Genomic DNA, 23,695 nt, shown 5'->3' on the forward strand with positions numbered 1-23,695 from the left:
AAAGACCGACTCTTGAAGGAATGCTTATACAGAAACTTGTATTTAGTCAAAAGTAACCATATTTTGATCTTCTAAGAGTTTCATCTCTTGGACTTAGTACTGTGTCTGAGAAGGGGAAATGTTAAACGTTTGGTACAGAAATAAGAGCAGATTCATATCTCCCATATTAACCCTCACTCCAGACATACATGCTGGATAGAGTAACGCGAGGAATTTTCCTTTACTATGTAAAATACCTCTATTTCCTTTCTCTGTCTTGTTTGAGCTCCTATAGTTTAATGTGGCGAAGTTAAATGAGATTCTACTACAGTGAACTATGACAATCTGTTAGAAGAGCATGCATTATACACTGTACAGCTAGGTCATTTAAAAAGAACAGTTAACAAATTGCTTATATGTGGAATCTAAAAAATGATACAAATGAACTGATTTACCAAACAGAAATAGAGTCACAGATGTAGAAAACAAACTTATGGTTACCAGGGGGAAGGCGGGGGGAGGGATAAACTGGGAGATTGGGACTGACATATACACACTACTATATATAAAATAGATAACTAATAAGGACCTACTGTATAGCACAGGGAACTCTTCTCAATACTCTGTAATGACCTACATGGGAAAACAATCTAAAAAAGAGTGGATATATGTATAACTGATTTACTTTGTTGTACAGCAGAAACTAACACAACACTGTAAATCAACTATACTCCAGTAAAAATTAAAAAGAACACCTAACTAACTAATGTGCAGTATCTCTCTAGGTTTCTGCGTACAAATGAAATTAATCCATATCAGATACCTGTAACTTAAGAGATTCAGCTTATACCATGCAAAGGTATTTGAAGAAAGACATGTGTTAGAAAAAAAGCAAGGTGTAGAACTGTGTGTATGGTAGTCCATCATTTGCCTTAAAAATACACATACATACTTTTGTATCGAGAATCTCTCTGGAAGAATACACAAGAAACCGGTAACAGTGACCAATTCTGGGAGAGGAACTGGGTAGTGTGAGAAAAAGGAGGGAGGCTTTCCACTTCATGTGCTCCCAAACCTTGTGAATTCTGTCATACACATCTGTAGCACCCAATCAAATGTAAATCAAACGATTTTATATTTAAGAAGAAAACGAAAGAATAGAGAATTACCCGAATATCTTAATGAACCCTAATATTTATGATATTTGTCCTGACATAACTGGATGCAAGCAATTTTAATGAAAAAGAAAAATATACCCCAGAGGCCTGCCTGCACACTTTGTTTTGACTCTATACCACCGGCAACTATAAATATATGACTGCTACCGTCTGGGAAAGGCTTCTGCAGGTTGGATGAGAGACTGTATAATTACAAACTCCAAGTTCCTGGCCCTTCAAAATTCTGCTCTATCCCAGTCGTTTTTCACAATAAGGCCTAAATATTTACCTGGCTGAGAGAAAAGCAGTTGTGACAGATGCTGTGCAAGTGTCTGAAGGGCTGCAGGTCCTCCCAGATGGTCCACATCCAGGAGGGAGACAAGGCTCTGGAGACACACGAGGGCTCTGCATTGTATAGTGCTCATTCTGCAAAGGAAGAGAGAGAATGCAGTCTGTTCCTCTCACAGTAACCCAGCGGAATTCAGCACTGACCTTGAAACTAAGTGTCAGATTCTGAAAGGGACCATCTGTAAGAAGAAGGAGTTCCAGGGCAGTGAGCAAGGATTCTTAAAGTGAACTGTCAATCCTACCAGATCAAACTGCTTGAGCACTCAAGGCCTCTGAGGCACAGCTCATTTATGAGTCACATGGAATCTGCTTGAGAAAAATTTCTATGCATGGCAGCATCTTTAAAATTATTTTTAATTGTGAAATATGACATACATAAAGCACTCAACGGATATACAGAGTTTAACGGTTTACAAAGCAAACACCTGTGCATCTAGGTAGGAAATAAACAATGCTGGCACTATTTAAAGGACATGGAAGCAACCTAAATGTCCAACGACAGATGAATGGATAAAGAAGATGTGGCATATTTATACAATGGAATATTACTCAGACATAAAAAAGGATGAAATAATGCCACGTGCAGTAACATGGATGGACCTAGAGATGATCATACTAAGTGAACTAAGCCAGAACGACAAACATCATATGATACTGTTTATAGGTGGAAACTAAAAAAAAAAAAAAAAAAAAAGATACAAATGAACTTATTCACAAAACAGAAGTAGACCCACAGACATAGAAGACAAACTTATGGTTGCCAAAGAGGAAAGTGGGGGAGGGATAAATCAGGAGTTTGGGATTAACATACACACACTACTATATATAAAATAGATAAGCAACAAGGACCTACTGTATAGCACAGAGAACTATAGGGTAATAACCTATAAGGGAAAAGAATCTGAAAAAGAATACATATATATCTGAAACACTTTGCTATACACCTGAAACAAACACAACACTGTAAATCAACTAGACTTCAATTAAAAAAAAAAAAGAAACGCTGCCAGCGCCCTCACGGCCCACCTGTCCCTTCCCTATCATGCCCCACCTCCTTGACCCCAAAGGTCACCACTCTCCAGACTTTTATAGCAGATATTTCCTTGCTTTTCTTTACAGGTTTACCACCTATGTATGCATCACTAAATGAAACAGTTCAGTGTCAGTGTTCTAGTTCAGATTTTTTATTGCCGTATGTGTTAATCTAATGTGTTAAGAAGTAGCTCAGCTGTATGTATTCTACTGTATGATTATGTCAGCATTTATTTATCCATTCTGCCACTGAGGGACATTGAGGTTGTTTCCAAGTTGGGGCAACTGTGAACCACACTGCTATGTGCACTCTCCTGTCTTAGTGAACATATGGGCACACTTCTCCAGGGAACATACACAGGACACTGGGGGAGAGATCTTGAGGGGGGAGTTGGCATCTTCCATTTAATGGTCCATCATTTCATATAATAACATAATGACAAATGGTTTTGAAAACAGAAAAGTTCTTACTTTCTAATCAAAGGTTTCCAACTGGGGCTTCTAGAACACATGTCAACTGCAGTGCTGTTTGGAAAGGCAGTTTTCTCAAAAATCTGAATTTAAAAAAGAAGTAAGGCAAAGGTTAAAGAGTAGGGTTTTTACATGATTCCTTTATAAAATCCCAACATGTGACTTCAAAGTGAGATGGTCAGGCTTGATAAAGAGGTACTCAGGAATTCTGAACAGCCCACCTCCAGTGCTGTTCATTGTTTTGTTTCCCAGATCTTATCAATTACCCACACCTGGCAGTATTAGCGTACTTCTTTTGCACACAGAAGGAACAGCTTTCTTCAGCCTTCCCCGTGCTCTAGAATGAGCCTGGACTGAAAACAGATTACCTTCTGGGGGATGAGGTAGTTGGTGAGAGCGGTGTGAACCTCATGGGAGAGGCAGAGGGGAGACAGCAGCTGCCCACCGCATTCACTGAGGGAATTCTCCATAAATGCGTCGCTTTCATCACTGCTGGAAAGCTCCTCCCATTCATCATCGGTGGGATCTGGGAAGAGTGCAGATCACACAGAACTGGACTATTTAAGATAATCCTCATGGAAGCTGCCCTCCCAGTCCAGGGGAGGATATCTAAATGGGAACTGGTCACAAACCTTCACTGCAGCACATGTTGACAATGATTTCCAGAGCAGTCTGCTGGGCTGTCAGCAACGCTATGGTCTCTCTCAGCTCCTTGTCGGTGGGCTTAAAAAAAAAAAAAAAAAAAAAAAGCAAACGACCAACTCTCAAATGTGTGGAAAAATATTTTCATGTGACTCTCCTTAGTTAAAGCCTACTAAATGATATTTGCACTTGGAATAGAGGACATGGGTGGGGGTGGGTAAATAGAAGAAAAGTCATAAAGTGCTGGAAGCACAAACAGGCATTATGATTCCTCTTGGCGCTGTGCAGTGTGCCACCGTTCACCGGGTTTGCATCTATCTGCACGGTTATTTTCTAAGTGTTGCTTAGTTAGCTGGAGAGAACAGAAAAATATTCAGGAATTCTGAACTAAATTCACCCTGAAACTTAATCTAATGTGTTAAGAAGTAGCTCAGCATACTAAGATTAAAACAAGAGTTCATTTTGGACACCAGGCACTTACACACAACAAACCTGCTCTTAGACGCTTACACGTTTTCTTGGAAAAGACTTCATTAACCAGAACTACTAACAGGCCCTTATATGACCAACAGAGCTCGGCTAAGGAGCAGATAGGCTTGCTGCTTTCTGGCTTTCTTTGAAGACTGCAATAAAGCATTTCTTAAAGACTGAAGGAAGAGGGGGACTTTTTCTTCTGGAAATAAATAACATGAACCTAACTTATCAATTGACATTCTCAAAATGGGTTGTATAAATTTATATGACCTTAATTCTCAAGTCACCTATGAAAAGTGAAATAGCTTCACTCCAAAACAGTACATAAGCTAAAAGTAATGTATATTTTGTTGTCTGAATGTTTCCCAGTTTCAAAAGTTTTCTGTCTTTTCAATGGCTGTAAAATATTCCATTAAATGAATGTATTATAATTTATTAAGCATTCCTCTAGCACGGAATATTTCAGATTACTTGGTTATCCTATTTCCTCAGATTTACTGGATCAAAGGTTAAAAACACATCTATAGATCTTGTGACATATTCCTGGTCTCCTTTTCCAGAATGTTGTACTCATTTTTAATCCTCCAGTAACTTCTTGTGCAACGATTTAACTGTAATTTTGAACCACATTCTTAAAAAAAAAAAGCAGACAGCTAATTTAATAGATGTAGCATAGGAATCCTTATGTTTATATTCATTTTATTGCTGGCAAGAATGTATCTAGGGACTTCCCTGGTTGTCCAGTGGTTAAGAATCCACCTTCCAATGCGGGGAATGCGGGTTCGATTCCTGGTCAGGGAACTAAGATCCCACATGCCGCGGGGCAACTAAGGCCGCGTGCTGCAACTACTGAGCCCACGGGCCACAACCACAGAGCTCAGGTGCTCTGGAGCCCGTGCGCCGCAATGAAAGATCCCGTGTGCCACAACTAAGACCCGATGCAGCCAAAAATAAAATTAAGTAAAAAGAAAAGAACGTATCTAAAACTTACTCCTACTCACTTCGTGCGTGTATGATATTCAACTAAACATTTCTTAGAGGCGACTCAAAGCTACATAAGACATGCCTTTGCTGGGCTCTCATCCATTTAAAACCTACGAAGATCTGGCTTAGAAGAATTCTGAAACTAAGTTCCTCTTCTTTACCTGACTTTCCTGCTCAGAACATTTCCCTGCTTCTTATTGTTATCAAATTGACATAAAGAACCAATCTAGAGGAAATGTTATGACAGCTGAGATTTGCTTCAAAATATTCAGTAGTTGAGAGGGGAGAGTGGGTAGGGAAATAGATGAAAGAAAACAGACTGTGATTTGACAACTGCTAACTGTGGAAGCTGGGTAGGGAGTGTCCTACTTCTCTGCATGTTACAGCCACAACTTGGGTCAGTTCTCTCGTTACAGATTTGTGCTTATACCTTCTTAAATTAGATGATGCAATTAAGGGTTTTGATTCTAAAGGATCCCTGCACAAGCCACTGGGCAGCGTGAAAGACCAGAGCTGACTGGCTGTAAATTTGTATTCCTGGCACATGGCAGCGCTATGCTTAGCACCCTACTGGCACTCAAACACTGGCTGCCTGATCAGCATGTTAATCATCCAGTCTACTCAGCTATGGTGATAGGCTTTAAAAAGCAAGCTTTTGTTAAGAGAAAATACTGCATTTTCTAAGGACCAAAATTCTATTTCTAAGTAATACTTGGGAAAGTGAATCTCTAAATAAGTTAAATATCGATACTTTTCAACAGTGGCACTTCATCTTGGTGGACGTGGATCTCAATCCCCACTCACTCATTCCCCGTAGGGCCCCTGAAAGCAAGGCTGGAGATGGAGAAACCCTGCAGGAGTGCTGTTCTCCCAGCCAGAGATGTCCAATCTTTCAGAGTCCCCCTGACAGCCCAACTGGAATTTCCACTTCTGCTCTGATGGGAATTCGGGGTGGGGAAACATAGTATATGTGCATCTGGCAGCATAAAGTGACCTGGTCAGCACGGTGCAACACGTGCAGAAGAGCCTCCAAACCCTGACCTGTTATAGCTGATGTTCCGCATGTGGATCCCAGATCTGTAACTCACCTCCATGTGGTACCTGAGGGGATGCTGCTGGGGTTCTAGAAACACCCTTTGGAATGACAAGGCTCATAGCTATGCCTTTGACTATCTTGCTTTACTGATTTTAAATTCTGCCCGCTCTGACTCAGATGCACAAGTGAGACAAGGAGTAAATGTGGGGTTCAAATGCACGCCTCTTGCACCACAAGGGGGTGATGTGATTTTTAAGCTGCTTTGCGAGCTGCAAGCAACTCAAGGGCAGGAGGGCCTTTTCATTTTCGTATTCACCCCAGCACTTAACACAACGCTTTGCACCTAACAGCTATTCATGGGGATTGTGGCACATATACACAACGGAGTATTCATCAGCCACAAAAAGAAACGAAATTGAGTTATTTGTAGTGAGAAAGTAGTTCTTAACTACAACATTTGACTGCTTTAAGACCCCACCAATTCAGCTTCACAAGACGTCATGAATGTAGGGCAGTGGTATACTGATGAGTTTATGCCCACTAAGAATTCTTTAAAAATAAATCTGACAAAAATAAATAAATAAATAAATAAATAAATAAGTCAAAACTCTAAGACATTGGGGCTTCCCTGGTGGCGCAGTGGTTGAGAGTCTGCCTGCCGATGCAGGGGACGCAGGTTCGTGCCCCGGTCCGGGAAGATCCCACATGCCGCGGAGCGGCTGGGCCCGTGAGCCATGGCCGTTGAGCCTGCGCATCCGGCGCCTGTGCTCCGCAACGGGAGAGGCCACAACGGTGAGAGGCCCACATACCACACACACACACAAAAAACCCCTCTAAGACATTGACTTAAGATACTTCTCAGTGTCAGTTCATTGTGCATGAATCAGGACAGGCCACGAGTGAGATGGTAGAAAGTGTGACAGGACATTACTAGGGTTCTTCCAGTTCAGGCTTCATTCTTTCTTCCGAATGACTTCAGCAGCCTCCTGTCTGGTCTTCCTGCGGCCAGTCCCCTCAAACAACACTAACCCGCTTTCACCGTGCTGTTTCTTACGCCATCCTTTAAGACAGCTCAGGTGTTCTGTCCACAAAGCCTTTTCTGAGAGCATCTGCCTTTCTGCTTCCATCTGAGCCCGTGTGCCACATCTACTGAGCCTGCGCTCTAGAGCCCACGAGCCACAACTACTGAGCCTGCGTGCCACAACTACTGAAGCCCACGTGCCTACAGCCTGTGCTCCACAAGAGAAGCCACCGCGGTGAGAAGCCCGCGCACCGCAACGAAGAGTAGCCCCTGCTCGCTGCAACTAGAGAAAGCCTGCGTGCAGCAACGAAGACCCAACGCAGCCAAAAATAAATAAATTTATAAACAAACAAACAAACAAACAAAAACTAGAAACCAGTCTGCAAAAACTACAAACCATCGTTAATTTTCATAATCACCCAACCTCCTCTGCTCGCCAGTGGGGGGTAAATGAAAGTTTGGCTTGCTACTTTGGTAAGGCTAAACACTAAAATAAAAGAGACAAGAATGCAAGGGACAATTCAAGCAAAGTAAAAATTCCTTTAGTTTGAAGACAGTCTGGGAGAGAATATGTAACTGAAGTGGGAGATGACCACATGTCTCTGAAGTGCTGCAAAAGTACTGGTCTACCGCATCTTTCAAACCTTCTCTATATAAAAGTTTTGTCTTAGGACATTTTTTTTTCTCCTTTGGGAGATTTCTGAGTTATAAGTTAATGGGAAAACATGACTTTTTTTTTAAACTGAAATTCACTTTATAATTAACTTTGCTGTAACATTTTCCTACAAAGCTTAGGATACCTATTGAAAGAAAATAGCTGTATTAATCCATGTCTGAAAGCATCAATCCGACTTACTGGAAGTAAATCTGAAATGAAAGCTTTCCTTCTGACTTTCCTTCTATGAGGAATTTCTTCCATTTCATCATCCTCAATCAAATCATCACCATTAACATTCTGTAGTGTGTCCTCAGTCTCTGCAGCAGTTTTTATCCTTTGAGTTTCGGCCTCCTTCATTTGAATAACTGTTTTACCAGCATCCATTTCCAGAACTTCAGATAAGATCTTTAGTATGGCATTTATGATTTCTGCCTGACTCTTGGATGGAATAATGTCCTTTAGATTCCAAATTGTGCCTGTGGAAAAAAAAATGAGCATAAGGACAAAGAAATCAACTGTGAAATCTTTTATTAAATACAGTTTCCATGAGAGTGGTTCTTTAAGCTCAGGTGTAATTTCAAAAAATCCCGATCCCACTGCCTTTGTTCAGTTTTTATTAAATGTCAAAAAGCTTTGCACTGAGGCAGCTCCCTTTATTACAGCAGTCCTTCACAATCGTCTCCTTTTCTTGGCACACAATGCCTTGCTCTGATACACCAGAGAGCAACAGATCAAGAGAATACCGATCGAGTTTCTTCTACCACGACAAACTGAGTTGCCTGGCTTTCTTTCATCTTAACCTGAGCTGCTCTCCTAAGCAGCTTCTTATATTCCAAGAGTGGAATGGAATGCAGTAAAATTCCAAGGTCTCACGGACAACCAGAGAGCAGGTTCTTGGTTTTTTGCTTATGAAACTAAAATAGCTACTACTAAGTAGTTAGACTAATTAAAAAAAAAAAATGTGACGGTTAAAATAAAAATCATTCCTGGGTATATATATTCAAAAAGAATTGAAAGCAAGGACTCAGACGGACATCTGTAGAACCATATTCATAGCAGCATTATTCATCAACAATGAGGTGGAAGCAAGCCAAGTGTCCATCCACAGATGAATGGATAAACAAAACGTCATATATACATACAGTGGAATATTATTCAGCCTTAAAAAGGAAGGAAATTCTGACACATGCTTTAACATGGATGAACCCTGAGGACATTACACTAAGCGAAATAAGCCAGTCACAAAGAAGACTGTATGATTCCACCTATTTGAGGACTAGAGCAGTCAAATCCATAGAGACAGAAAGGAGAATAGCAGCTGTTGGGGGCTGAGGGGAGAGGGAAATGGAGTTGTTTAATGTGTACAGAGTTTCCATTTTGCAAGATGAAAAGTGTTCTGGAGATTGGTTAAACAACAATGCGAATGTACACTGCTTAACCGTACACTTAAAAATGGTTAAGATGTTAAATTTTATATTATGTGTATTTTATCAGTTTAGGGGAAAAAACCACCTCTCAAGATAAGTTACCCCTGGAAGACCAAAGGGCAAGAGGAAAATATATAATAAGTTTCCTACTACTTGACATGTCATCAGATTATTTCTTCTTTCTGTATTTAGAAATTCTGGGGAGATGCATTGCAGGTGAAGATCTTATAGGAAAGTGAATGGTCATGTCTTAGATGCCTACACTACAGTCAACTTCTGAACTCACTGGTTCATAAATAAGAGGGGGTCCTGACAACAGCATTTCTTTATCAGACAACAGTAGTTTGTTAAACTAAAAACAAATTTAATCTTAGAAGGCTTTGAAACTATGCAGAACCGCTTGAATTAAGGGTCTCCACTAAAATATTAAAATTTTCAGAACAGACTAAGCACAGAAAGCCCTGATGTGGTGAAATGGGGGAATAACTTTGTCCCCCATCTTTACCTGCTACAAGTTACTAAAAAAGCACACTATCACATATGGCTAAACTTTACCTGCCACCAATGTCTTTAATAGAATATATTCCATGGAATTGACAGGTGAAAGCATTGCTGATTCCAGCACATGCAATGCTGGGGCACTGAAAGATTTCAGTAGCTCTGGGTTATCTTCGGTCACCGTCTGCAAACAATATGCTATAAAGACAAACATGAAATATTTAGAAAAAAATGAATTCTGCTAGGATAATTTAAACCAAAATAACTCATCAAAAAACATTTGCATCTTTACAAGTTCTTTGGACACAGGTAGCTTTTGTAGGAGATATACGCTTTCCCTCAAACATGGTACATGCAAATGAGGCTTCCCAAACTGCCAGAGGTATAAAAGACCTTTTTTCTTAATTTCTAATCCTTTATAAAACTATACTTTTATAAAATATAATTTAAAAGCCTCTTAACCGCCGTGACAATGTGGAATTACTATAAACATTTATAAAGGTTTAGCCTCTATTTCTGTACTCATCACAGACCAGTAGCAAACAGCCTGCGGACCAAACACCAGTGCACTGACAACACTCTCAGGGTAGTTCTGTTGTCAAAGACAAGCCCTAGGTTTGGGAACACTCTGGCTTCTTTGAAATTCAGCATGACCTTAAAAGTTAGAGTTATTTCTGGTGAAACATATTTAAGGAAAAAAGTATTTTATATAAAAATATGAGCAAATTAAGAGATGGGTAAAATATTAATAGACATATGATTTATTTAGCACTTAACTGTTCTCTGGCATTAGAACAAGACAATGGATTACAACTTGTAAATTAGAAATAATTAACTGAAAGTATAAAAACAAGTTGGGATTGCATGAAAGGTCTGACTGAAGCACAAATGAGGAAGCAAGCCCAAATCTGTTTTCTTTGAGATACTGTAGACCATACAAATCCATTTCTTTCCAGGTCTAAAACTTCCAAAGCAGATCGTTCCCATCCAAATTAGTAGTCAAAATACATGCTATTGCTGTGCTCTATTTTGGTTTCCAAAATACATTTAGATATAAATCCATATATATGTATATATGTACATATACATATATTCCATCCCAATGTAGTACTTTTTTCATTAAGAGACTAATTAAATTCACTTTAGCAAAAAAAACAAGATAAGTTGTGATTGCTAAGACAACACAAGCTCAAAGAAAGCTATATTAATACATAGTATGGAATCTCAGAATTTCCCTTTACTGTATATAAGCTGTGCTTGATTTTCAAAACAAAAGTAATTTGACATTTGTTTAAAAAATCATGAACCTAGGTAAGTGCCAAGGAAAACGCTGCTATTTAATGCAAAATAATTTTATTCTGATCCATTTTTTTAAAGTTCTTTAAAAAAGTTCTTTAGGAAAAAAACTAAATAAATAACCAACTCTATAAAACTTAAGGCCCCAAAACAGAAGTGAAGTTTCTCCTTTAAAAGCTATGAACTTTCCTGAAATTCTCTTATTGTAATAAAGACTGTCCTCTGAGACTAAAAGTCACCTACCAATTTCCTAGTTCGACTGTTTTTAAAATTCTCATTTACTCACAAATCTCCCCTTTGCCAAAGATTCCATTTTGAGAAACTGATTTAAAATTTTTTCTCAGTAGTATTTATTCCACTATTATTTTTTCCTTTTCTGTTCTATTTCCACTAGAGCCAAGAGAAACACTGGTAAGGGGAATACACTTCAGTAAGCGGAATAAACTTGTCCTTGCCAGGAGAAATACACAGTTAAATAAAAGGACAGCCAGATGCCTATATTATGATGGGTAGAAAAAAATGCTTTTCACCCATTATTTCTCCACTTGCCCCCAGAGTTCTGCTGAGCCACCCACCCTCTGGTTTCTGTCTCCTCCCCCTGCTGAGTAAGGGCCCCCGGTGGCTCTCTAACCCCATGTACAGAAGGCAAGGGAGCCAAGGCAGCTGAGGCTGCCAGACTTTGCTTTCCCTGTCTGGAAGGCAAGCAGGCCTATGTGAAATTCCAATCACTTATTTTCCTCTCTCAAAAAAAGCACAGGTTATCAGAAGTATTCTTCTGGAAGTATGAGATAGTGGTACAAGCCATTTAAATAAGTCTACATTCCAATTAACTTTGGCTCAAAGGCCTGGTAGTTGTGGGTTACTGTTTCTCAGTAAATGGGAGATGAAAGCTTCAAGAATTAATAAAGCCTTCTAAGAATGGTAGTATACTAGAAACCACATATGCTCAACATAATTACTTTCCTCCCTCTCAGGGTCAAGAGCAGGAAAACTACATGAGTAAGTAAAGCATTAATCACAGACTTTAAAAGATTCAGAATAGAACTCAGCTATGCATTTACATACAATGAGAAAAAAAAATCACTCCTGTAGAATAAACATGCTATGTCTGAATAAAAAATTTTGAATAAGGCCACACATACTTTTCTTCACTTACCTACTGAAATGGCCAGGTCAACATTGGTGGAAAACCTACTTAAATACTTTAATATAATCTCCAAACACCCTTCTTTGTTGAATATAGATACTGCTCTACTACTGCATTCACTAAATTGAAGGGGGGAAAAAAGAGTTTTACTATTCACATTTTAACATTATCAACCACAGAAATTCATGAAAAAATAATTAGGCTTTGTAAAAGAACCAAAGAGTTGTAGTCAAACACCCACCATTTTTATAGATGAAGAAACCAATGCCCATTCATAGTCACTGTGCAGGAACACAACTGGCTATCTGTATTTTTATTTCCATCACAGTAGGATCTTTTAGCCAACCTCTTTACCTGCACGCCAATTTCCTTACAGGAGGTTAAAGATGGAAGAGAGCTTAGAAATCATTTACTTCAATTCCTCATTTTGTGGATAAGGAAACTCAGACCCCAAGAGGTGAAGTGATCTGTCCAAAGATCACACACTTTGTTACTGGTGAGTCTTTGGGTCCAGCTTACTTGTCTTTCCACTATATCACAGTAATAATAAATTAAAGTAAGGATAAAAGGCCTTTATACTTATTACACTAACAGTACAAATTTAAAAGAAAGCAAAATTAAAATTTTATTCATTCCATCTAGACTGTTATAATTTTAACAGAATTTGCAGTCTGCAACAGAGAAATTGTTAAAATAAATATTTTTGAAATTATACTACTTTTTAATAAAAGAATCAGAATTAATGTTATCAATGTTATTAATTAACATATATGCTAAATATAGGGTAAACAGAACTAATTATAATAATTTTATCCCTGGTTCCAGAGAATATTCCTCCAGACATACCATATATACACATGACAGACTAACAGCTAACAGAGCTGACTAAATGATTAAATTCAATCCTGCTGTCTAAAGATAAACTATTTTCTGTTTGTGTATCCATCTCTCCATCCATCCATCCATCCATCCATCCATCCAATCTAGTTACTGCAACACTGCTATGAACCTCCCCTCAAGAAGCCCATAGTAAAGTCAGGTATAGTCAGGAAAATAAAGCATAAACGTGTTAAGATAATGGGCACTCAGGAAAGAGAGATCACTGTGGAGACCACTTTTTCAGGCACTTTTCAAAGAAAACTTTTTTTAAATTTCTGAGTTCAACAATTTATATATTAAAGTTATCTGAAAAACAGCACCCACTAGCTTGCTTGAATATGGCATTTCCTCAGATCTGATCTCTCCAATTTTCCTGGTGGAATGCATCCACTAGTTTAAAATGAAATCACGGGGGGGACGGATACATTGGAGGATTGGGACTGACATATACACACTACTATATATAAAACAGATAACTAATAAGGACCTAGTGTAGCGCACAAGAAACTCTACTCAATATCTCTATAATAGCCTATATGGGAAAAGAATCTAAAAAAGAGTGGATATACGTATATGTATAACAGATTCACTTTGCTGTACACCTGAAACTAACACAACATTGTAAATCAACTCTACCCCAATAAAAATTAAAAAATAAAAACAAAAACTAAAAAAAAAAAGAGAGAACTCATAGGCAAGTTTGGATTGCTATGTAGGCAGCTTTCTAGGATCCAACTTAACCTTGTATTCTATGAAGTACCTGTGCTTTAGGTCAGAAATAATCATCGCTGCTGACTGAAAAATAAGGAAATGACAGATTCTTGCTAGAATCTGGCTAGAAATGTGAGACAATAAAATGGCATAGAAAAAAATGCAGGTTGTGTTTCCAGCCATCTCCATTCCTAAAAGCAAGCCCACCCACCCCCACCCCTACTCCCACCCTCCCCCGCCCCGGGCCACTGTTACAATGATGGAATGGAGCGTGGCCTTCTTCCTACTGGGACCAAAGGAGCTCTTCTCGGGCACCTACCTCCCTGTCAAGTGGCACCTGCCACGGCAGAGGAGTGAAGCACCCACTGAGGTCTGTGGTCCCTGTCTCATTCCAGATGCCAGGCCAAAGCAGCTACTGCACTGGAGCCTGGCTGGCTTTAAGACAACTGCTCCTTAAGGTACACGGGTAGTGGGGGAGGAAGGAGGTGCAGTGGGTACTAATGGCCATGATTCCTCTTATTTTTGTCAGCAGCAATGACTGGAGAGAAGAGCTGTAAAGCAAAAAAGGACGTAGTGATGCTATGAGGAAAACGGCTTGGGAAGGACAGTTGATCTTAGGTCACTTGATGGGACCTCCGACCAAGCACTAACATCACAGATTTACACGCCTACCAAAGAGAACAGAGATTCCTCTGCAGTTTAACAGAGGGAGCAGCAGCCTGAGTAGCACTGAAGCAGGAGGCTGCGTCTGGAAAGCATCTTACCATATATTCCACAGCACGTTCACGGCCTCATTGGCTATGTTTTCAATAGAATTTCTGTTCTGATCTTTTTCTTCCTGTGGAGACATCTCATTTGAATCCAGTCCAGTACTACACTGAAACCAAATACCATGATTAGCAACTTTGTTCAAAAGAATAATTAAACAGAAAGACAGTGAAGAATCACAAAAAGTAAACATCAAAAATGATAGTGGTTGCCTATATGGGAAAAGAATCTAAAGAAAAAAATAAAGAGTGGATATATGTATATGTACAACTGATGCACTTTGCTGTACACCTGAAATTAACACAACATTGTAAATCAACTATACTTCAATAAAAATTAAAAAAAAAACAATAGTGGTTAACAAGCCCATCAAATTCTCATAAACAGTACAGTTCCTGTAACCCTGCACCCTTCTGGCAAGAAATACAGACAAGAAAGATTCACAAGTCACTGTACAAACTGGATAAAAAGCATTTCACATTTTAAGTGAAAATGTAAAATCAATACAAAATATATTATCTAACGTGGTAAAGATAGTATATAAGGCAAAGAAAAGTAACACATAATAAGAGCTAACATCTATACAGTACCTTCTATGTGCAAGGCACTATTCTAAGCACTTCATGTCTGTTAAGTCATTTAATCCTCACCACAAACCTATGAAGCAGATGAACTCTTATCCCTAATGTCCTGCTACAAATAGGAAACAGAGGTACAGAGAGCTTGCTGAAGGTGTAGCTTAGTATCTAGTGAAGTGGGATTCAGATCCAGGCATCCTGGCTCCGAAGTGGGTGCTCTGAACCACTCTGCAGTTCTGCCCCTCTCCTACAATCCACGGCACCCTCTAAAGCAGGCTTCTTAATCTCAGCACTATTGCCATTTGGGTGGGACGATTCTTTGCCGTGGTGCATGTGGCTGCCGTGCGCAATGTAGGGTGTTCAGCAGCATCCTTGGCCTCTACCCACTAGATGCCAGTAGCAACCCCTACTCCAAAGCCATGACAATCAAAAATGGCTCCAGTCACTGCTAAATGTCCCCTGCAGGGCACATCATCCCTAGTAGAATCACTGTTCTAAAGGGAACAAGACTGACACCTCTTATCAAAACTGGATATTCTTTATATGGCCTCAAGTGAAAATTACCCATCAATACAGAATAGTGGACCAGAGGCACGGTGGAGGAAGAGCTCCTTAATCCCTGAACTACATCATGCAATAAAGGTGGCATGATTAAATCTGAGAACATAATCTAGTCTTCTCAGCAAATTCCTAATGTCTGTGCTTCAGCTTCCTCATCTGTAAAACAGGAATAACAATACCTGCCAAATAGGACTGCTCCAAGGAATAAGTGAAATAATACACAAGACAGCACCTAGCACATAAATAAGCAACCAATAAATACAAATTATTTTCATCGCATGAAGTTTAAAGTCTAAAGGAGTCAGTCTATAGTTTTAGGAAGGTCTTTTCTAACAAGCAGTTAAATAAAGGTAGTGGGGACAAACTAGAGACTAGTATACATGATGAGATCAGTGCTTCCAGGAAAGAAATACAATTCCTATAGAATGTTTTGAGGGAAGACAAAATAACCAACACCAAAGTACTTAAAAAGTAAAACAGGGACTTCCTTGGTAGCACAGTGGTTAAGAATCTGCTTGCCGATGCAGGGACACAGGTTCGATCCCTGGTCCGGGAAGATCCCACATACCGTGGAGCAACTAAGTCCGTGCGCCACAGCTACCGAGCCTGCACACTAGAGCCCACGAGCCACAACTACTGAGCCCTCGCACCTAGAGCCCATGCTCCGCAACAAGAGAAGCCACTGCAATGAGAAGCCCAGGCACCGCTACGAAGAGTAGCCCTGGCTCACCGCAACTAGAGAAAGCCCGCGCGCATCAACAAAGACCCAACGCAGCCAAAAATAAATAAATAAACTTATTTAAAAAAAAAAAAAGGCAAAACAAAATCCCAAACCGTCTGAGTGTGTATACTAACAGCGACCTGGGAAAGTGGCATACCTCTTTCAGCAGTGCGACCAGCGGAGTCATGATATCCTTAGTCACCATGTCATCACAAACTTCGAAACCACCACAAGCACTGAGATTTCTACACAAGAAGTTTAAAACAGGTTTTACTTTCAGACCACATGTCACAAAACATATTAAGCGCTCAAGTTTATTTCTATTTCTACCCATACTTAAGGTTTCCCTGAAGAAATCGCTTACGATTCCTGTAAGATGCTGCACAGCCAATCCACAGATCTCCACCTATGCTGATCCTTGCTCTACATGAAGTAAACAGATGTCTCTGTCTTGCAACAGCTTCGTTTTCAGGACTGAGACGATACACAGGGAGAGGGAAGACTTCTCCTATTTAATGTGAATCAGTCATGGCCTGATCTTTTTTTTTTTGGCCACACAGCCTGGCTTGTGAGATTTTAGTTCCCCGACCAGGGATTGAACCCGCACCCTCTGCAGAGAGAGCACGGAGTCCTAACCACTGGACTGCCAGGGAAGTCCCCTGCCTGATCTTATACGAAGGGAACTTTTCTTGGAATCAAGACTTCCAGGGTAGGAAGGGTGAGACTATTGAGAAAGACATTCCCTTGAAGCAATCCCGACTAAATTTAATTTTGACTGGAAAGACATTGCTTCCCCTCTGAGTGCACAGCACTGTGCTAGGCACTCAGGATATGAAGCCTCGCCATCTTCCAAGAGCGCTCAGTGTGTGTATGCTTTGGGGGGAGGGGAGGGCTTTCCACACATCGTTTCCTCCATCAAGTGGTTAATCCCCACTCATCCCCCAGATCTCACCTCAAACATCACGCCCTTAGGGTTTTCTTCCCTGAACCCTCAGGTATACCTTCTCAGAGCATCTTCTGTAAATATCATTGGCTGTAATTACACACGTGTGATTAGTTGCATAATGCCTGCCTCCCTCAATACTGTAAGATCCATTAAGGACAGAAATTATGTGTCTTGTTCACTGCCACATGCCCACGACCTAGCCCACTGCCTGGTGCACAGCAGGCGCTCAATATATACTTGCTAAATCAATGAATGAAACAGAATAAATAAAGACAGAGCTATGAAAACTACAAATATTAACTTTACTCTTGCCCCCCCTACAGTCCATTCTCTGCACAGCTACCAGAGTGGCCTTTTGAAAAGGTAAATTAGACCAGTCACTCCTGCTTAGAATAGGTCCTTTAGCTCTACACCACCGGATCCTTATCCATCTCTCCAGCCTCAACTCTTACAATGCCTGCCCTCCACTCTATTCGGCCACATAACCTTCCTACCTTCCCATTCTTTTTTTTTTTTTTTTTTTTTTTTTTTTTTTTTTTTGCGGTAGGCGGGCCTCTCACTGTTGTGGCCTCTCCCCTTGCAGAGCACAGGCTCCGGACGCGCAGGCCCAGCAGCCATGGCTCACGGGCCCAGCCGCTCTGCGGCATGTGGGATCTTCCCAGACCGGGGCACGAACCCGTGTCCCCTGCATCGGCAGGCGGACTCTCAACCACTGCGCCACCAGGGAAGCCCCCCATTCTTTAACCATGCCAAGCCCTCTGCTGTTGCTGTTCCCTCTGTCAGGAATGCTCTTTCCCTTGTTTGTCCACGCCTGGCTCTAGCCTCCAGAGCCAGGAGGCTAGAGTTCACAAATGTCATCTAAAGATCACCCAATTTAAAGTAACTTCCCACCCCCAACTCATCATCCTCTTGGTTTCTCCATAGCACCACTTACGATCTAATGTTAGGTTTCACCTGTTTACTGGTTTCCTGTCTGTCTCCGCATCAACACGGGTTCTGTGAAGGCAGAGATCTTGGCTGTCTTGCTCAATGTCCTGCCTGCTCAAAATCTACCGCACCTAGAACAACTGGCATTTATACTGGGGTCCTCCGGAGTCTGAAGCCTGAGTTCAAATGCCCCCTCTGCAAACAGGAGAGCCTCTGCAGTTCCCGGCCCTCCCGAGCTGCCGCAGACAAGTGCACTGAGGATGAAGCCGATTAGCTACGGTGCGTGGCACACAGGAGGCGCCAGCTGGACGCCGTGGGCCCGGATCCGAGGCACCACCCCGGACTCCATTCCCTGCTCACCTCAGTGCGCCAGCCGCCGTCTCCCTCACCGCCAGGCTGGGGTCGAGCAGCAGCGGCCCGAGGCGTCGCACGGCGTCCCGGCGAGCCAGGCCCGGCAGCGCCGGCCGCTGCTGCACCAGCCGGGCCAGCCCCGCGCAGGCGCACTCGCGGACCTCGGCGCTCGGGTGCTGGAGCTGCAGGAAAGAACAAGTGTCAAAGAGAGAGCAGAGCGCACGCGCGGGGGCGCGGCGGCAGGGGCGTGTGGCGTTGCCGGGGGGCTCCACGCGAGGCCTGACCCCCGCCCTTCCCCGCGCGGCCCGGCGAGCCCTCGCCTCACTTTTTCTAGCAGCTCCGCCGCTGGCCCGTCGTCCTCCTCTGGCTCAGTCCCGTTCGCCGCCGCCGCCTCGGCCTGACAGTCGCCCGTAGGGGAGAACTGAGGTCGCTTGAAGCGTTTCGTCCGGCTCTTGCCCATGGTGAACTGCCCTGGCGGGAAGACCGAGAGAGGAGGGCAACAGCAAGAGGGTGGAGTCTGCTCAGCTGGCAGCAAAATCTTGCAGTCTAGGGGTCTACGCACTACTGTTCAGCTGGGCCCGATGACGGCCGGAGCCCACATGGGGAAGCAATGCGCGTGCGCGTGGCGTGTTGGCGGCGAAGGTGGGTGGTGGCCAGCGCGGGGAGAGCGCAGGCGTAAAGGGGAGGTTGGGCGGGCCCAGACCTTGCGGAGGGGCGCGTCTTATGGGTTTTCTCAGGAAGGGGAAGGCTGGATTTGAAGGGTAGAACCGACTCCGCCTCCCACCAGCTAGTGACATTTATCGTTACTGAACTTGCCAAACCTTTATTTCCATAATAATCAAATGCGATTAAGGATACCTAACTTGCCAGGTTATTGTGAGGCTTAAAAAATATTATGTAAAGCGCCTAACTCCAAGCCTGATGTATGTATGTAGTAGGTGCTCAAAAAATATTAACCACGATTTTATTTTGTGCCTAGCACAGCTCCTGTCATAGACAAAGTCCCTATTTGATGGACTCCCTAAGAAGTTACTAAACCTTCCTGCCTCAGTTTCCTCATCAGTGAAATGGGGATACCAATAATATATACGTAATGGAGTTGTTATAAGGATAAATGTGTTAATGTGTTTAATATGCTAAGAACACATAATAAGCACCATATAAATGTATGGTTGAAACTTTCATTTAACAAATAACAAAAGGATTCTTTCACAAATATTTATTGAGTACCAGGTACAGTGCTGGGCATTGGGATAAAACAATAACCAAGACAGATATGGACCCTGTCATTTGTCTTTGTCCTTATGGAGTTTACAGTTTAGTGAGAAATGTGTTAAATATATAATTATGTGAGTATTTAATTAAGTTGTGGTAAGTACTCAGAAAGAAGGAAAAGTACAGGAGAATCTCCTGTAGTCTTTATAATTAACATGCATTTATGGAGCACCCAATAGATACATAGCTTTCAGGTCACCAATGTATGGGAGAAAAGTTCCATCCCATGGCAACCCTACCCTCAAAGAGTTGACTGTCTAGTAAAGGAAATGACTAATTACTATAGCATATTTTGGAAAATAATCACAGAGGTGTAGCTGAAGTTGTACAGAAGCTGAGGCCTATCAAAGACCAACTTTAGGCACAAGGAAAACTTGGAGCCCCCAGATATATGTTGGTGGGTTTTACTTCCTAGATCTCTCTTTTCTGGCTACTGATCTCCTAACCTCCGTAGTCCAAGCTACTATCTTCTCTTGTCTTGACCACATGGCCTTCTGGTCTCTCTTTTTCTACCCTCACCATCCGTTGAGAAGCTGGAGTGATTTCTTTCAGAATGAATATCCCTCCAACTTTCTCATATGCATTCCTTTGCTTGAACCCTTTCAATGGCTTCCATTTCTCGTAGGATGGGGATCAAAATCTTAGCCGGCTGCAGTGTCTCATCCTGGCCTGCAGCTTCATCTCACGTCACCTCCTGCATTCTGCCCTTAAGCCGCCCTCCAAAGGGCCTCTTCTGCCTTAGGCCTTTGGACAAGCCCCAGACCCCACCCCTGTCACGGTGAATGCAAGAGTCACTTCTTCATAGGTGCCTCCTCTGATTTTTTTTTTTTCCTCCTCTGATTTTGAAGTCTGAGATGGGTCTCCCTTGAGATGGCACATATCCTGTTCCTTTGCTTCAAAGCACAGTTCAAAATTACAGTTATAACTTAAATTTGTGTATAGTTCTACACAATTCTTATACCCATACTCTGCCCAACTGCACACTAAACCTTGTGAGGATAAGACTGCCTGTTTTCACACATCACTGTCTTCCCAACACTGGCCAAGACCTGGCACAAAATAAGCATGCCATTTCTTAAATGAATAGAGACCACATAATCAAGAAAGAGCAGGGCATGCAATCTAGACAGAATAGGGGGAGACAAAACAGATTCTTGCTATTTCTCTCACTGTGGGGATGAGCAAGAAAAAATAGTTCAAAACCTTAGTCGGGGGAGAACTATGGGATCTATTTCATTACTATTTCCTGTGAGAAATTACATTTCTGCTAAAAATGAATGATAAACTATTTAATGAGCTTAAGAGCTCTTCCAGGACCCACCTAAGATCATCAGTCTTAGGGGAAGCCCAGTGACCTTTAACCAGTCTAATAATCCAGGTTAACCAGGCATTTTAAAAAATCCAGCCAAGCAATGATTGACATGATCAATGTCAATGATCCAGCCAACCATCCCCTTTTCCTACAAATTATCATTGTCAAGAGGGAATTTTTGAATTAGATTGCTTAGAAGCCTCTTTCCTTTTAAGACAATAAAAATGCTTGTAATCAATTATTTGCAGATAAATTTTGTTTTAAATAGGAACTAGCTGTTCTCTCAGACTCCTGTTTCTCCCCCTTCACATGTCTGTTGGGTAATCTTCCTAAAAACACACTCCGATCAATATTCATTGAAAACCTCTGACAGTCCCCTGTAGGTGCATAACTGAACCAGGTAGAATCAGGCTCAGACTTTTACATGACATACCTGTGCGGCCACAGCACCCTGCCACATGCTTCCAACACCTCATCTCTTGCCGGGGAGCCTCCTCACTCACCACAGAAACTCCCTTGGACTTTCCTTTACCCAGGCCTGGGGGCTGTATAGCTCAGCAAGCTTCCCCAGTACACCCTGGCATTAATTATTTCCATTTTCCTGATACACAGTCTCAGATCTACTTCCAGTTCCTCTGAGTGTTATAGACTCATTGTGGGATAGGAGATGTAAAACAAAAAGATGGCTGTCCTGTGGGGCCTGGCCTGTTGTCCTCCTGTCCCAGCAGATATTCTATCCTCAGCCCTCCGTGTACCGTTTTGTACAGTGCAAATCTACACCAGGGGTTCTAAGCAGGGGGGATGACTTTGCCCCTCAGAGGACAAATGTCTCCTGGGCAGCAGTATTGCCCTAGGTTGAGAATCAGAGAAATGTACTTTTGTTGAGTGACTATTTGCTTATTGGCCTAGACTCTATGAAGTTAGATATAATTTATAGATTGATAAATTGCAAATGATTTTGTCCTATTGAGAAGCAAATTATTTCTGTCTAGTAGAAAATATAACCTCAAAGAATACAATTTCATTGACTTGTAGGACATAACCAATTTCATACCTAACCTAGCAATCTTTTTTTTTTTTATTGAGGTATCGTTGATGTACATTGTGTAAGTTTCAGGTGTACAACATAGTGATTGATTCACAATTTTTAAAGGTTATATTCCATTAGTTTTAAAATATTATAATTTATATAAAATATATTCCCTGTGTTGTATAATATATCCTTGTAGCTTATTTATTTTATACATAGTAGTTTGTACTGTTTGGTGTTCTTTTTTTGGCCACACCGCATGGTTTGCGGCTTGCGGGATCTTAGTTCCCCAACCAGGGATCTAACCTATGCCCCTTGCAATGGAAGCAAAGGAGTCTTAACTGCTGGACAGCCAGGGAAGTCCCTAGTAGTCTGTACTTCTTAATCCCCTCCCCCCTTCCCTCTCCCCACTGGTAACTACTAGTTTGTTCTCTGTATCTGTGAGTCTATTTCTTCTTTGTTATATTCACTATTTTAATTTTTAGATTCCACATATAAGTGATACCATACAGTATTTGTCTTTCTCTGACTTATTTCACTTTAGCATAATACACTCCAAGTCCATCCATGTTGCAAATGGCAAAATTTCATTCTTTTTTATAACTGAGTAGTATTCCATCGTATATATATACCACATCTTCTTTATCCATACATCTGTTGATGGACACTTAGGTTGCTTCTGTATCTTGGCAATTGTAAATAATGCTGCTATGAACATTGATACATTGCATGTATCTTTTTCAACTAGCGCGCTTGCGCGCGCACTCTCTCTCTCTCTCTATATATATATTTATATATACACACAGGAGTGAAATTGCTGGGTCATATGGTAGTTCTATTTTTAGTTTTTTGAGAAACCTCCCTACTGTTTTTCACAGTGGCTGCACCAATTTACATTCCCACCAACAGTGTGCAAGGATTCCCTTTTCTCTAATACTCGCCAACATTTGTTATTTGTGTTCTTTTTGATGATAGCCCATTCTGACAGGTGTGAGGGGATATCTCACTGTGGTCTTAATTTGCATTTCTCTGATGATTAATGACGTTGAGCATATTTTCAGGTGCCTGTTGGCCATCTGTATGTCTTCTTTGGAAAAATGTCTATTCAGTTCTTGTGCTCATTTTTTAATTGGGTTTTTTTTTGTTTTTGTTTTTGTTTTTTTGCGGTATGCGGGCCTCTCACTGCTGTGGCCTCTCCTGTTGCAGAGCACAGGCTCCGGACGCGCAGGCTCAGTGGCCATGGCTCATGGGCCCCGCCGCTCCACGGCATGTGGGATCCTCCTGGACCGGGGCACGAACCCATGTCCCCTGCATCGGCAGGCGGACTCTCAACCACTGCGCCACCAGGGAAGCCCTAATTGGGTTGTTTTTTTGATGTTGAATTGTTTATATATTTTGGATAGTAACCCCTTATCAGTCATATCATTTGCAAATATTTTCTCCCATTCAGTGGGGTGTCTTTTCAT

General features: G+C 41.5%; 1 protein-coding gene across 3 annotated transcripts in view; it reads right to left on the bottom strand.

The window, feature by feature from the left end:
• Positions 1-19,253, bottom strand: part of HEATR3 (HEAT repeat containing 3) — a 36,262-nt gene extending 17,009 nt beyond the window's left edge. For all 3 annotated transcript variants that reach the window (XM_081215508.1, XM_081215507.1, XM_081215509.1), the window contains exons 1-11: positions 18,938-19,253; positions 18,622-18,794; positions 16,546-16,633; positions 14,525-14,637; positions 12,180-12,289; positions 9,785-9,925; positions 8,001-8,278; positions 3,620-3,710; positions 3,356-3,513; positions 2,988-3,070; positions 1,426-1,562 (exon numbers count right to left, since the gene is read on the bottom strand). In XM_081215508.1, the coding sequence (XP_081071634.1) occupies positions 1,426-1,562; positions 2,988-3,070; positions 3,356-3,513; positions 3,620-3,710; positions 8,001-8,278; positions 9,785-9,925; positions 12,180-12,289; positions 14,525-14,637; positions 16,546-16,633; positions 18,622-18,794; positions 18,938-19,072 (1,507 nt within the window). In that variant the 5' untranslated portion in view covers positions 19,073-19,253. The remainder of the gene's footprint in view (positions 1-1,425; positions 1,563-2,987; positions 3,071-3,355; positions 3,514-3,619; positions 3,711-8,000; positions 8,279-9,784; positions 9,926-12,179; positions 12,290-14,524; positions 14,638-16,545; positions 16,634-18,621; positions 18,795-18,937) is intronic.
• Between the last annotated feature and the right edge of the window lie 4,442 nt (positions 19,254-23,695).

The sequence above is a fragment of the Mesoplodon bidens genome, assembly GCF_964165515.1.
Source record: "Mesoplodon bidens genome assembly, chromosome: 18".
Lineage (NCBI taxonomy): Eukaryota > Metazoa > Chordata > Mammalia > Artiodactyla > Ziphiidae > Mesoplodon > Mesoplodon bidens.